This window comes from Strongylocentrotus purpuratus, unplaced genomic scaffold (genome assembly GCF_000002235.5).
Source record: "Strongylocentrotus purpuratus isolate Spur 01 unplaced genomic scaffold, Spur_5.0 spur5_scaffold_15, whole genome shotgun sequence".
NCBI lineage: Eukaryota > Metazoa > Echinodermata > Echinoidea > Camarodonta > Strongylocentrotidae > Strongylocentrotus > Strongylocentrotus purpuratus.
The window spans coordinates 19,779,976-19,794,725 of NW_022145600.1; the positions used below are offsets into that span (position 1 = coordinate 19,779,976).

Here is a 14,750-nt window from a genome sequence, read left to right on the forward strand (position 1 = left end):
TTTGCTGTAGGCGAAAAGCAAAAAAAACACATGGATCATGGCACACATATAATTAGGGCACACTTTTTTAATTTTTATGGAGGGTTAATTAATTAGGTCAATTTACCTAAACAGAACTTGATTTCCATCACGGGAGGGGCATTATTATTTTGTTTGCCTCTCTCCTAGCTACTGACACCGCATAAAGCTCGATAATGTGTTTGCCCCTCCCCTTCCTCGCCCCTCCACCCCTTTATCTGCATGGCTTCGTGACGTCCGAATGCAGTGGCCGTGTGTGCGTGAGTGACGTAGTCCGTAGTTCGCGGCCGTTGATACAGTTTAGCATGGCATGACCCATATTCATGACCTTGTCCATGGCCTTTTGTGTACATCGTAGTCTATTATTCCATACAAATTATGAAATTTTATAACTTGACTTTACTTGATTTAACCTGTTTTGGATTAATATTAGAGTTACAAAGTAGAAATTCCGAAATTTGAGTACTTTTTTTTATCATATCTAACTCATTTTCGATAATATTAATATTAATAACAAATTAAAAGACTGACATTACATATTACGTCACAACTGAGTATGAAATCCAAGACTACAAAATAAGGTCGAAGGTTTCCTATCATTCACGATGCACATGCTATGACTATGTAATTCCCGTTCGATTCTGCACTGATGACTGACCCGGCGACCGGAAAAGGCTTCGTTTCAAGTTAGACGTCAATTTTTTCCTTTTATTCATCGACGGTAATATTATCTTAAGTGGAGTCATATTTGTACTAAGAATACAACGAATTTAAAACCAAATTCTGCCCTATGATCGATTTTGTTTCAGTATTTTCACCGATTACGGAACACCGGCATCTCGACACTGGACACACAGTACAGTGCAGCCCGCACGCGCAGGCGTGGAACAGAACTACAGACGAGGTTCGCGTTCGCAGCTCAAGTTCTTACGAAGAATCAAACTGTGTTGACTAGAAAATTATAATTATTAGTTGAACTGGTGTGAAGTAACGATCAATTTGTTGATGTAGAGAAGTTGCAGGATAAATCCATATGTAGAAGAGCCTGTTTTAAATAGGCTAAAATGTCGGGGATTTGCAGGTTGTTGATTCTGCCAAGCAGAGTTTCTCGGTCAGCTGTCGGTGTCGCACTTCGAGGAGATATTGCATCAGGTAATAATATACATTTTTACTCTATTTTGTAGTAGTGGATAGCATAGTTGCTAACCTTAAGCAGTTAAGTTACATAATACATGTCTATGACATTAATTTTATGATTATCCTGGATCAGTATCCCATCAAACAAACAAATTAAGATAGAATTAAATAATCATTGACTGATTGAGCACGTTTTTATTTTTGTTTAAAACAATGGCCCACCCACACAGATGTAGCCGCAGTTCGAAACATACAGGGATTTACTATATTAATGATAAATGTTGATGCTGATCATGTTGATCATGATAATGGAGGAGAAGAAGGAAGAGGAGCAACAACAACTTAATACATGTGTAATAATAATAATAAAAACGTTACTTATAAAGCACTGACCTGTAGCACCGAACTGTTATAAAGATTTTTAAGTCATGATTATGAATAATGAAGCACTGAATACTTTATAACCATGATAACCAGTAAAACAACCAAAGTAATGAGTCACATTTTTACTTTGAGTTTGATAGTTTGGCTAATTCTTGTCAGATAAAACGTGATATAGGGTCTATAGAACTAAATATTTATGTAATAATTCAATCTCTTCTTTTCTCTTTTATCAAGGGTCGATTTTGACATCTCATCAGGATCATGTTCTCTCAAACAGAGGGAATAGCAGACAATGCTTGCATTGTTCTAACAGGTATTTATATTTATTATCTACATGTATATTGCATAACGGGGCGTTGTGGCATGCGCCTGTAATCCAGCTAACAATGGAAGTGACAAACTGATTCAGCCGAGGATGCAGGTTCTAAACTGAGTCGGGTCTTTCGGATGGTGACATTAAAGGTTGGCCCCCAGACGTAAATAGTCATATCTGATTGATACACGTCTGTAAAAACCCAATTACACACACACACACACACCGTAGTTTTCACTTTGTAAAGTTGAACATTATAAGTTTTTTTGTTGTTGCAGTAACTCTTCTAACATTTCCTTAAAACAATATATTTCACGATTGTATTTCAAAATTTGAACAGGGTTGCCATTCTTGGAAAGTTATGAACACAAATATCATGTTATGAGCTATTTACTACTTGAAGGCTCATACTCCTTGAAGGCTCATACTCCTTATTATGAAATCGCACTGTTACACATTCACTAAGTTAATATCTATAGAAGAATTAACCTTGATTCTTTGCTTTTGTTTTCTTTCCTTTCCTTTGTAGGCAATCATCGAGTAGTTCCAATAAATGGGCTTCCAGGGATCACCTAGCACAAAGTTATCTATCATCTAGAGTTCCTAGGACTATAGCACCATTCCATTTATCGCACATAAATAACTCAAGTTTCCGTCCAGACTCTGTTGTACATGGTCCAACACTCTTAGAACCTCATCATGTGTATGCACAAGTTATCAGTATACGAAACTTACACGTGTCCTCTCGATCGTACGACCTGGCGGACCCAGAGTCAAAGGTCGAGAAGACGGTGAAGGCCTTGAAGGATAAGAAGAAGGAGAAGGAGAGACAAGTGGAGAAGGTAGATGTTGATATTACAAGGGAAGCCAAGCTGGATGATATGGGGGTGCCGCCTTCGCAACCGGAAGTGATCATGGTGCCCAAGAAATCTATCATTATACGGATTAAGGACGAGGTGATGCATTATGTCAATGGCTTCCGGCTGTTTGGGATCGAACTCAAGATTGCAACGCGTCACTTGTGGGCACTGCTGAATGGTGGTAGTTTGACAAGGAGAGAGTACAGACAGGTGAGACAAGCAATGTAATACAAAGTCTTATTTTTGAGGATTGTTACAGTGTGAGCTACAGTGGTATAGGGCTGTTCCATGTATTCAAAGGTTCAGTTGGTCAAGTGTCCCTATCAATGAACGATATCATAACTATATACCTCGTTCTTTCCCTGATGCAGTTTACACGTACAGCCTCAGATCTGTTCCGACTTGTTCCTTTCTCCGTCTTCATCATCGTACCGTTCATGGAGTTCCTTCTTCCTGTGGCCCTGAAGCTCTTCCCGGGCATGCTGCCCAGCCAATTTGAAACTGCATCCAAGAAGGTAATGTACCAGTTGGTGTTGGAGGGGTATGCATGTAGAAGTTGTCTCAGTGTCCAGTAGTAGCCTTGGTCATTGTAGATTGCAAGCTTGTAAACTATATGTGCATCAATTCCATCTTGAATAGGCCAATGTGTTCTAATGGAGTCAGGCTAACTGGGACCAAAGACAACTCGGCCCAGCTGCAAAAACGGTCAGTTTCTGCAGGTTTAGGGTTAGGGTTAGAGTTAGGTTTAGGGTAAAATAACAACAAGTGACCGTTTTTGCAGCTGGAACGAGCTGTCTTTGGTCCGAGTTAACCCGGATCCATTCTAATCTACTGTATAGCTTATAAGCAACAACATCAAGTGATGATCTCTGTGACTTAAAGTCTAATGTTTATGATTTTAGAATTGTTTTATTAACTAACTAAATGCACAGATTATGCATTAGAGAAATGTGGTTGCAAATCTTCAGAACTACCATCTGACAACAACTGTAGGACAACACCCACCCCCCCCCCAAAAAAAAAAGTACATTGTGTGAGAGTTAAGTCTGGAGCATCGTCGGGATATGGACAATTGTATGCCCTTTTGTAAGCTTAAAACAAATCATACAAATCTTTTTTATGTTTCGTACAATATGGAATTTAAGATTTTGCCAGTGCACTCTCTTCATACCTGATAATTACCCAATTTTAATTTCTCCAGATTTTACCCAGGGCTATTTTCCCTTATTTTCCCTTTTTTCCAGATTTTACCCTATTTTCCCCAAATTTACTTACTCAAAAGGGGGAGGGGGGGGGGGAATGTTGTTAGATGCCATTTTCTTTCCAACGAATCCTTTTTTATTATTTTTTACTCGACCTATTTTTTTTTAGTGCACACCCCTTGCTCTTACAAAAGCTTGTTGATGCCCTCTCCTTTAACTTGAATGCCTTTTATTGGCTGCAGGAAAAGCGATTGACGAAGGAACTGAAGCTGAAGCTCCAGATGGCCAAGTTCTTGCAGGATACCATCGAGGAGACGGCACTCCAGTCAAAGAAGGGATCCTCTTCACAAGAGAGTGCCCTTCAGTTTAAAACCTTCATGGATAAGGTAATGAAGTTACATCTGACTCAGATGTAATACAAACGCAATCGCAGTAGTGGCTTTGATAACTGAACCTCTTCAATGTGTTAAGTGGCAAATCAATAGTTACAAGTTAGGTTGTTTGATCCTGAAGTAAAAATGGGTTCATGTGCATGTGTATTATGTAGGTCCTCCAAAGAATAAACGATACTTCAAGCCACATTTAACCATAACGTTCTAAGGCCCAACAAATTTATTTTTATAAATTTTGAAAGTTAATTAATTAAGATAAATTCTTGCAATCCTAGTTCCACATAAGCAGTTAAAACCCATTCATACAATTAGAGGATGAGCTAAAAAAAAATGCTACAGCTGACATATTTGTATGTCATATAGGCTTATGTGCTCAGCTATTTCATATTTTCATTTCTAACCCAATAACATTGCCTCTTCACATGTTTTATGCTACTACATTTCTTTTTTTTAGGTGATTTTCTAACATCAGTTTGATAATGCCCAACGCTAAAGGGTACTTTGAAGTGAACCTTTTCATGTTATGCCCATTAGATACTTTATTTGGTTCTAATTGTCATTGATATTCTCATTAATTGATACTTCCGTGATAGATCCTAGAGACAGGAGAACAGGCCAGTAACGAGGAGATCCTGAAGTACTCCAAACTCTTTGAAGACGAGCTAACCCTGGACAACCTCTCCCACGAACAGCTGAGGGCGCTAAGCAGGTTGCTGCAGTTGAACACCATCGGGACGAACAACATTCTCAGATTTCAACTTAGGATGCAACTCAGGACATTGATGGCGGATGATAAAGTATGTTCCTTTCTTGTCATGAATAAGCATTAAATATTTGTGACGATTCTTTGATGTATGAGTACAAATGAAATGATACACAAATTTGATAAAATCAGATATTTCTAATACGTAGAACAAGTGTTTTACCGGTAGGGAGCATTTCATACTAATGTAAATGTGAACAGGTCATGTGAATTGTTTTTTGTTTTCATCATCCCATTTTTGGGCTCTTTGAAAAGGAAATCCATAATGATGTATTTATAATTATAAGCTTTTATATGATTCAGAGAAGGATATTTAGATAAAAGGATAGAAAACTCTTATTTTGTTTTTTCCTTGTTTGTGTGAGTTGTGTGCATGTGCCTCTCGTCACTGCTGTGCATGCAATAGCATGGAACTGAGGACAGTCAGATGAGCAAAAACTGAAATAATTCTCAGTATTTTGAAATCCAGAATATAAGAGAAACCAATGGTTTTTGCCTGCAATGTAAATGCCTCCAAGAGACACTGTCCATAAAGAACTGTTTAAAAAAAATTTGGACGAGCATAGCAATGCATTTATAGATCATTTATGTAGATCATTCCACCACAAACACTAAATAAATATGGCAATACTCAATGTTTGTTTGTACAGATGATCAAGAAGGAAGGTGTAGAATCCTTGTCACAGAGTGAGCTGCAATCGGCCTGCCAAGCCAGGGGTATGAGAGCAATGGGTGTACCCTTAGAGAGACTCAAATCACAGCTATCACAGGTAAGACAGGTGTTCTAATCTCTAATAAAGTACTTAGATTTTTTGATGGAATAGTGCTTTAAAGGTCTATTCAATATTGTCAATGTCATATCTAGAGTGATATAATCAATCGGACTTGAGTGTCCAAACTTTTTTTCGACTGGTTTTAGAAAGAAAGATTGCAAATTATGGTAAAAGATCGCAAACATGGTATTAATAAACGGATCCGGGCTAACTCGGACCCTGGGACAACTCGGCCCCGCTGCAAAAAACAGTCATTTTTTTGTCATTTTACCCTAAGGCATTAATAAAAAGAGAAGATGTTGTATTGCCCTTTGGGTGCCAAAACATGGGTTGGTCGGTTGGAAATCTTTGGGTTTTTTTTACTCGCTGTTCTGGCTGATATTTCTCAGTTTTGAATGCTTTAATACATTCTTTTTTAAAAGCTGACCGTAGATTTTAAGATTTTTGGGTCGGTCGCAAAGGGCAATACAACATCTTCTGTTTTTAGGCCTAATCCTAACCCTAAATCTGCAAAAAATGACGGTTTTTGCAGCAGGCGGAGTATTTGTCCCCGGGTCCGAGTTAGCCAGACTCCTTAATAAACCACATGATTGTATTTTTGCATCTGTTTCTCTCTCTCTATATATATGAATCAGTGGCTTGAGCTTCACATTGATGAACAGATCCCGACATCCCTCCTGCTTCTGTCTAGGGCACTCTACCTGCCTGAACATTTGTCTACTGGAGACCAACTCATCGCCACTATCGCATCCCTGCCCCCAGAAACGGTAAGATGTCAAATCCTCTTATAATCCATCAGCATCTGCAATTCACATGCCTTGAAGCCATTTAATCAGTGGAAGAAACGGTCAAATTTATTTTTAAATGTCATGGTTTCCGACATGTTGAAGTAATGTTCACAGTAAGAAAGTTGCACTGAATTCAATATTTAACAAACTGAGGAATCCCAAGATGTAATTGAGATATTATTATCAAGAAAGACTCATACTGCTTTGCGTATATATATCTTCATGAATTGCATTACATATGATGATAATATTAATATTATTTTCTTTGTGTGCCCTTTGTAGCTCCCTTCTGCTAGGAATACGTGCTTATAATATCCAACAGATTGCATTGCCAATTTTTTTGCCATTTATATGAAGATAATATTAATAATATTCTGTTCTTTATGTGCACTTCATCCCTCCTTTTGCAAAGCGCACATACTTGAAATATCTCAAAGCAGGAAAGCAGTCACCATCAAAGGATTATACTATTGCTTGGGCTATAGCATATGACGCACAAAATAATACCTCTTTTATTGAGCAATGACTTTAATATCCTCCTCCAATAAAAAAAGTTTTCTACCATGGTTAAAGGCTGATGAAGCTTAAATGTCAAACTGACCGAGATTAAATGTACTATACTTTTGCTGTGGCTTAAGCAAATATTCCACATGAGGCACAACATGATACCTTTGTTGTTGATCAATAATTCCAAGGAATTAACCTAGTGGCATGACTTATCCCACCCCTCCCCCTTTATCTTCTACTTTAATTACAGGCTGACGAAGCTAAGTTGAAACTGGCTGAGCTGGAAGGCGTCAAGGTGGACAACACAGAGAGGCTCAAGATTGCCAAGAAGGAGGAAGAACAAATCAAGAAGGAGAAGGAAGAGAAGAAACTCAGGGAGGAGCAAGAGCTTCTGGATCTTGAGAAGAAGAAGGTAAGAATGGTCATGACCTTTATGATTTGTATGATTTGGTGTTGGGGTCGTAATGTGTCTTTTCCTCAAAGAGCTGATGTAGCGCTGGGCATTTACCGGCACTGGAGAGAAGTTCCTAAAAGAACTTTGCCGAAACCTGATTTACCAACAATTGGATGCGTCATACTGACCCTTAAAAAGAAAGGTTACATTTGTTAGCTAACAAATTTATTGATTGCTTCTCTTAGGAATATAATAGCCATATTCTGCATGCATAGGTCCTTTCATATTCTTGAAAAATTGTGATTAAATTACTTTTTTTTGCTTTTGTTTCTCAAAAAAATTTGGTTTTTGTCTTGACCGCTTTACCTATTTACCGGATTTATCCATACATTTTCGTATTTGGAAAAAAAATTCCCCTTGGTTTATTACCCCCTAGGATACTTACCTACCATCATAACTATCACACCAAGATGGCAAGACCCTGTGTAGGTTGGTTACCCACCAGACAGTATCCCAGGGTTATATTCCTCTGTCGGACAATCACTACTCACACAACCGTTCTTGTTAGGTCACCATCTATGTTGTCTATTGTTGAGAATAGCACCTTTTATTTGATATTGATTTAAAAGTCTGTATGATGTAGAGGTATTGTGGTCTAGTGGATAAGGCGTTGGACTGTGGATCACAGGGTCCGCGGTTCTAGTCCCGCCACGGCATTAATGTCCTTTGGCAAGATACTAATCTACATTTGCCACTCTCCACCCAGGTGTTAAATGGGTACCGGTAGGAAGGATTTTCTTGAATGCTGTGAGTGCCAAAACGGCTACCTAGCAGAGCCGGGGTAATAGTTGAAGCGTCTTGAGCACCATGCATGGTGGAAATGTGCGCTATATAAAAATCCATTATTATTATTATTATTATTAACTCCTAGGTGGAGCAGTTGGATGCAGAGGCACTTGTAATGGGTGAGGTGCTTGTAGACAAGGCACCAATCCTCCAGGAGACAGCAACGGTCATTGCGGATGGGGAACAGGTAAGACTATAAGGGCTACTCACAAGGCTCACCCACTTTATGGACAGGTGTTCTGTTCAGAATGGGTGTTACGATATAAGGGTTGTCTCTTCCATGTTGTACTTGACACCCAAAAGGAAGCATATGCTTGTAGTCTTGGAGAGAAAGTAACTATGGTATCTGCTACCCTTTTTTGAAAACAGTTTTTGAGAATAGAAATAAAGCTTTATGGAAGACAGTAACACTAAGGGTTTAACAGGAGTTTGCTTACTTTTGTTTGTGTTCTGTCTCTTTGGATTTGAAGCCTTTAAATCACTGGCTGCATAATCAGGTACATGACAATGTCAAACAATATTTGAAGTTAGTTAATTATTACCTGTAATGTATATAGGCCAATATTTATTCCTAGGAAATGGGGAAACAACATTTATGTGTCTGTTTGGTACCTGTATATCGAGGTGTGTACAAATGTCCATCTTTTGTTTTTTGATATCTCAGGTGACACAGAAAGATCTGACAGAGCTGAGCGAGGTCCTGGTGGAGATAGCCAAGGAGAAGGATGCTCTGTTTGAAGAGAAGGGAACTCTAGAGGAACTCAAAGAGGATGTCGAGGAGTACAAGGAGGTAAGAGATGGGATTCCAATGGGTGTGGTGGAGTATAGGGGGTAAGGGGTGATCTGCAGGGGTGTGTGGTGGAGTAGGGGGTAAGAGAAGGGATTTCAAATGGGTGTGGTGGAGTAAAGGGGGTAAGAGAAGGGATTCCAATGAATTTGGTGGAGTATAGGGGGTAAGATAGTGGTCTGCAAGGGGATGTGGTGGAGTGGAGGGGGTAAGACATATGTTCCAATAGGGTATGTGATGGAGTACAAGGAGGTAAGAGATGGGATTCCAATGGGGGGGATGGAGTATAGGGGGCAAGAGAAGGGATTCCAATGGGTGTGGTGAAGTAAAGGGGGGGGGGGGGGGGTAAGAGAAGGGATTTCAAATGGGTGTGATTGAGTATAGGGGGTAAGAGAAGGGATTCCAATGGGTGTGGTGGGGTGTAGGGGGGTAAGGGAGTGAACTGCAGGGGGGGGGGGGGGGGTGTGGTGGAGTGGAGGGGGTAAGACGTAGGTATTAAATTATATGTGGTGGATTACAAGGAGGTAAGAGAAGGGGGTTTCAAATGGGTGTGGTGGAGTAAAAGGGGGTAAGAGAGTGGTATTTGGGGGTGTAGTGGAGTAGAAAGGGGTAAGACAGGTTTCAAGGGGGTATATGGTGGAGTAGACGGGGGTAAGACAGGTTTCCTAGGGCTATGTGTTGGGTTCAAAGAGTTGGAGTACAATGATGTTTCAAGGTTCTTTAGTAGAGTACTAAGTGTGAGAGAGGGTTTCAAGGGTTGAACTGGAGTATGAGGGGAAAGGAGAGGAGGTTTCAGATTGTTGTGATAAAGTTAAAGGGTGTATTAAAGGGAGGAGGTGTAAAGGGGTGTGTATTCATGTAATAAGGGGTTTCAAGGGGATGTGGTAGAGTACAGAGGGATTGGGGTTCATCTGGGTGTCATGTATCATGCATCTTTAAGATATTTCCAGAAACTTTGTAAGCTAGTAATTAATATTTGCATGGTCGTCATTGCAATACACTAGATTATGATGATTATGTCAAAATAGTTTGATCGTTTACCCTTTTTTCCATTGATTTCTATAGGATCTGGAGGATTTGAGAAGGGAAACAAAGGATGTCGACATGCCAGACATGACTGAGTCTAAGTCATCTGTCAGGTTAGGAAAGCAGGTAAGTCAAATTTCCTCAAATTAAATGACACTTTTATTTAGCTCCCTTTCTATCGAATGTGAAATCAAAACTATATTTGAACATTTAAAGAGTGCCTACTGATATTTTTAGCCAATAAATGTGAGAAATGCATGTTGGTTGGATTAAAACTTAAAATTTCAGCTGTAAGAATCTTCACTTACCCCATATACCACATTGAGGCCAATTTGAATGGAATAGTATTTAACCCATGCACTATGGGTTAATTTGTCATGGAATGACAATAATGGTAGGAGCTATCGTCAGAAAAAAAAAATTATCATTGACTCCTCTAGATAAGTCAGGGGGGTGTTTCACAAAGATCCTAAGTGGAACTTAGTTCTCTAAGTTGGACTTAAACAATATTGAGAGCCATTTGTAGCCTTAAAATAAAATATAATCAAAAGCAAAATTCAAGTATTTTAGACTTTTCATAAATTCCACATCAAAAACATGAAATCTCCTTGATTAATAGAAAATATGAATGATTTGAATCCATGTTTTATGCCTTTTAAAATAACTTTTACAAAATATTTTCAAAGATGCTAATGGCTATCCATAAGACAAACTTGGAGATAAGTTCAACTAAGGATCTTTGTGAAACAACCCCCAGATCAAGTTGTATTTTGTACTCACTTGTGTGAATCCTCCCTCCCTGTGTAGGTTGACCGTATGATGGGCAGGCTGGAGAAGATTGTGACGGAGCTGGATGACAAGAGGACCTCCCTCCAAGAGGAGCATGCAGAGATGAAGGAGAGCATGGAGACCAGGAGGAAGGAGATGGATGAAGGAGAGAAGTCAGAGGAGGAGCAGGAGGCCTGGGAGCAACTCAAGCAGAGGGTCACCAAGAAAAAGTAAGGACCTCAGAAAACCTGATGCTTATGGCATCATGTCCAGCAGTGCATGAACATAATTTGGGGGAAGGATACCGGAGTCAGGTCTCGTGGGGGAGGGGGGGGGGGGGGGGGGGGGGGGGGGGCCTTGGTGAGAACAAGTACCTAATACTAGTGAAAACTGTTTACTGACCATTCCAACCCCAACCCATCTACATGTACCTATCATTGAACCAACTTACCTACTCGAACACAGAGTAAGAATCGTTTCACAACTTATCCATGCAGGGTATTAACGTATGACGCATCGACTCATCGACTCATCTGTAGTCCTTCACCAACAAGGGCTGGGTTGGAAGAATGTGTTTCAGAGGTTGTCTTTCTGTGTATCCTTCAACATAGTGAAGGGCATAAGTATGAAAAGTAAATTTTTACAATAGTTTATTTAAAATTTGACAATCCAATTGGTTTTATATTTGACGTTTTAAAGTGGTGTTCTTCACATTCTCTGTCATTCTCACTTTGTATCGCAGGAAGAATCTAATTAGCGTGAATGAGCTGATCGATGCCATGCGCAAGTTTGGCAAGGTGTCTGACGAGGATAAGCTACAGCGTATTGCCGATGTGCTGGATGAGGATCATGATGGTGCTATACAAGTTCAAGAAGTACTCAGGGTAAGGAAGATGCTCTCTCTCTCTCTACAAGTTTTCTCCCTCTTTCATCTGGGGCCTGTTTCATAAAACTTGTTATCTATAACAACTGCTAAACTTCTATGACAAATTTGCTCTCAGCCAATCAGATGCCATGATTTCAGTAGCTTATAACAGTAGCTTGTAACTTGTTATTGATAACAAGTTTTATGAAACAGGATCCTTGTACTTACATGATCTCCCAATTAGTTCATCCCACAGTGAACATTTAGTTCATCCCACAGTTGTTGTGTCAGAAGCAACAAACTCTACCAAAGAATTTATATGTTGTCCTTATTTTCTTCCTGAAATAGATACAGATACCTTCATTGTGATTTTTTTTTGGTTTTAAACATATCTGTGAAATATACTTTCTGTTGTAAAAGGATGCAAAGCATTGTTGGTCAAAATATCACTCTTGAAAGTTCAATTGTGACACCTTTGGTAGCACTGAAGGGGTCCAAGACAAATTTACTTACAGACGAATATGAATATATGGACATTTCATCCTAGAAAACCTAGAGACATATGAATTGTGCGAGATGCGTATGTACTGCCTTTTACCATTACTCTGTTATACAATTGTTGCTAGGTCAGCTACAGCTCTGGCAATATGTAATGATGTTCATAAGAAGTTTGCTTCAGAAGTATGCATGAACTTGAATATATTAGTATTTAAATTGGCTATATTCGGAATCTTGATTACATATTTCTTTTTTGTAAAGAATTCTAGGGGCTTGCACCCATAAAAAAAAAGATCAGGTCCTAGATCTTGTAATTGAAAACTGAGACAGTTGCTGAATACATATTCTTTGTTGTCTGCATTTGTAATCTCATTTTAAGATGATTGTATTTGTGAATGTAAATTTCATTCTCTTTGTTTGTTGTCAAGGTGATTGAGACGATGGCTAAGGAGGAGATAGCTCTCAACACCAAGCAGATTGGAGAGGTGATGGATCTGTTATCAAAGGAGGAGATTATGGAGGAGCTGGAAAAAGACGTGGAGCGGGAGGAGAAGGAGATTCTTTTAGACAGTGCCAAGGAAGTAGAGAAGAAGTAAGATGGAGGGAGCAGGAGCCATGGAGGTTATGGGGGAGAAGCTATAGAAGGGGTGTGTGAGATAGAAGAGGGGGTTCTTTGTAGAGACCCCCAAGAAGGCAGAGGAGACTAAGACCAGAAGGGAGCAGGAGCCTCAGAGGTATTTATGGTGGAGCTGGAGAAGGAGAGTGGCAGAGAGCTTCAAGAAGGAGAAGAAAAAATGGAGCAGGAGCACTGGAGATGGAGCTGGAGAAAGATGTGTGGAGGGAAGATGAGATTCGTGCAATATAACAACCTTTATTGCACGTTGAACGCGTACGGAAGTGAATTGGACGGCGCACCTGTCTTCCCTGCGCGTTGTTTCCATTGTCTTAGCTTCGCGCATCTGACCTGAAGGCAAACTGAATCAGTTGCGATAAGCACAGGTAATAGTGGAGTCTTAATGACGCCTTGTGTTCTACCGGTACTAGAAAAAAGAGGATCTCTGTTTAGGACCTTGATAGATATTAGCTTGTTATTCATAGAATAAAATATATACATTGATGAAATACAGATTAGGACTTCAAAATGTGAAATATTTCTAGCATGTATATATATTAGTCAATCATTTCAATATCCTCTCCCTTCCCCTTTGCAATCAGTGAGTTAAAGAAAAACAAAGTACCTCATATTTGAAGTTCCCTCCTAGATCCCTTACAGTTGAAATATATCAAGGATTTCGTTTGTTGGTGCTGATGTGTATATAGTAATGGAAATTGTCAGAACTTATAAAGAACCATTTCCCATGCAGTCTTATTGATAGAAAATTGAAGGATGAAATTGTTCTTTTAAAAGGTCAGAGCCTGTAAATTTATTAAATCGTATCGATAGCAAATTTATAGATTAAAATAATTGTGATGCTTGAGTATTGCAAATCTAACTTTTCACCCAGTGAATTTGTTCTTAGAACAGCAAAAGTTGTATCAAAGAAAATTGAAGTTTTAAAGAACCCTTTATGTCTCTACCTATGCATGATATGTGTTTCATAATCGCATCTTTTTGTGTGGGTTTTGTAAGTGTAAGAGTGATGGTGTAAAGATACAAAACGGTGATTAGTGATTAAAAGTGAAAATTGCATTTTGCCAGAAAGAGAAACAAAAAATATCAGCCTTCGAGGACAGAAAGCCTTGATGGGATATGGGATATGACATTGATGTGACATAAATGAAGAAAAAAATAGGAAAGATTCTGCATATTTTGGATATATGACAATTTTTGCAATTAATGATATTTATAGTGGCATGGGAAAAATTGTTGTTTAATCACCAATAAATTATTCTTACGTTTCCATACATTGATTTATTCTATTATTAAAAGCGTCATGTTTTAAAGAAACATTAAAACTAATTTGGGTATGGAAAATACAAGTATCACTTAAGAACCTCTAGGTCTGATCGACTACCCCTTGGGTACAGGGTAAACATGGTAACAATCAAGTCTAATACTATTTAGACTACTTATAATATATAATAACTTATTATAAGGGCAATGAAAATGTTGCCTTTTCTTTCCTTCTAGTTTTCAAGATTACCAGCAAGTACATGTTTATAATATGTTTTCTGGTTGAGATATTCTACTTTGAGCTGTTTTGATTTATGCTAATCTTTCAAGATGACATTTTAACTGGAATATTTTTGTTGATTTTGTATTTCTGTGATGCAAAGCAAAAGAAGGAATAAGTCACACAATAGTACAGTATGTTCAGATATGTCTTTCTTGCTTCGCATGGAGAATAACGTTTGTGAATTTGAAATCAGTCGCCATAAAATGATTTGTGAAGCCTGAGATTTCAGCATGTGTGCATGTTGTTATGAGG

At 38.8% G+C, this 14,750-nt stretch overlaps 1 protein-coding gene across 1 annotated transcript; it reads left to right on the forward strand.

The window, feature by feature from the left end:
• The first annotated feature begins 626 nt into the window (after positions 1-626).
• On the forward strand, positions 627-13,204 carry LOC575637 (mitochondrial proton/calcium exchanger protein). Its single transcript, XM_030985783.1, has 15 exons — positions 627-1,170; positions 1,774-1,852; positions 2,382-2,922; positions 3,084-3,227; positions 4,157-4,300; positions 4,900-5,103; positions 5,720-5,839; positions 6,478-6,609; positions 7,388-7,549; positions 8,463-8,564; positions 9,042-9,167; positions 10,230-10,316; positions 10,998-11,188; positions 11,701-11,842; positions 12,750-13,204. The coding sequence occupies exons 1-15, from the start codon at positions 1,083-1,085 to the stop codon at positions 12,915-12,917; spliced, it is 2,430 nt and encodes an 809-aa protein (XP_030841643.1). The 5' UTR covers positions 627-1,082; the 3' UTR covers positions 12,918-13,204.
• The last annotated feature ends 1,546 nt before the right edge of the window (positions 13,205-14,750 follow it).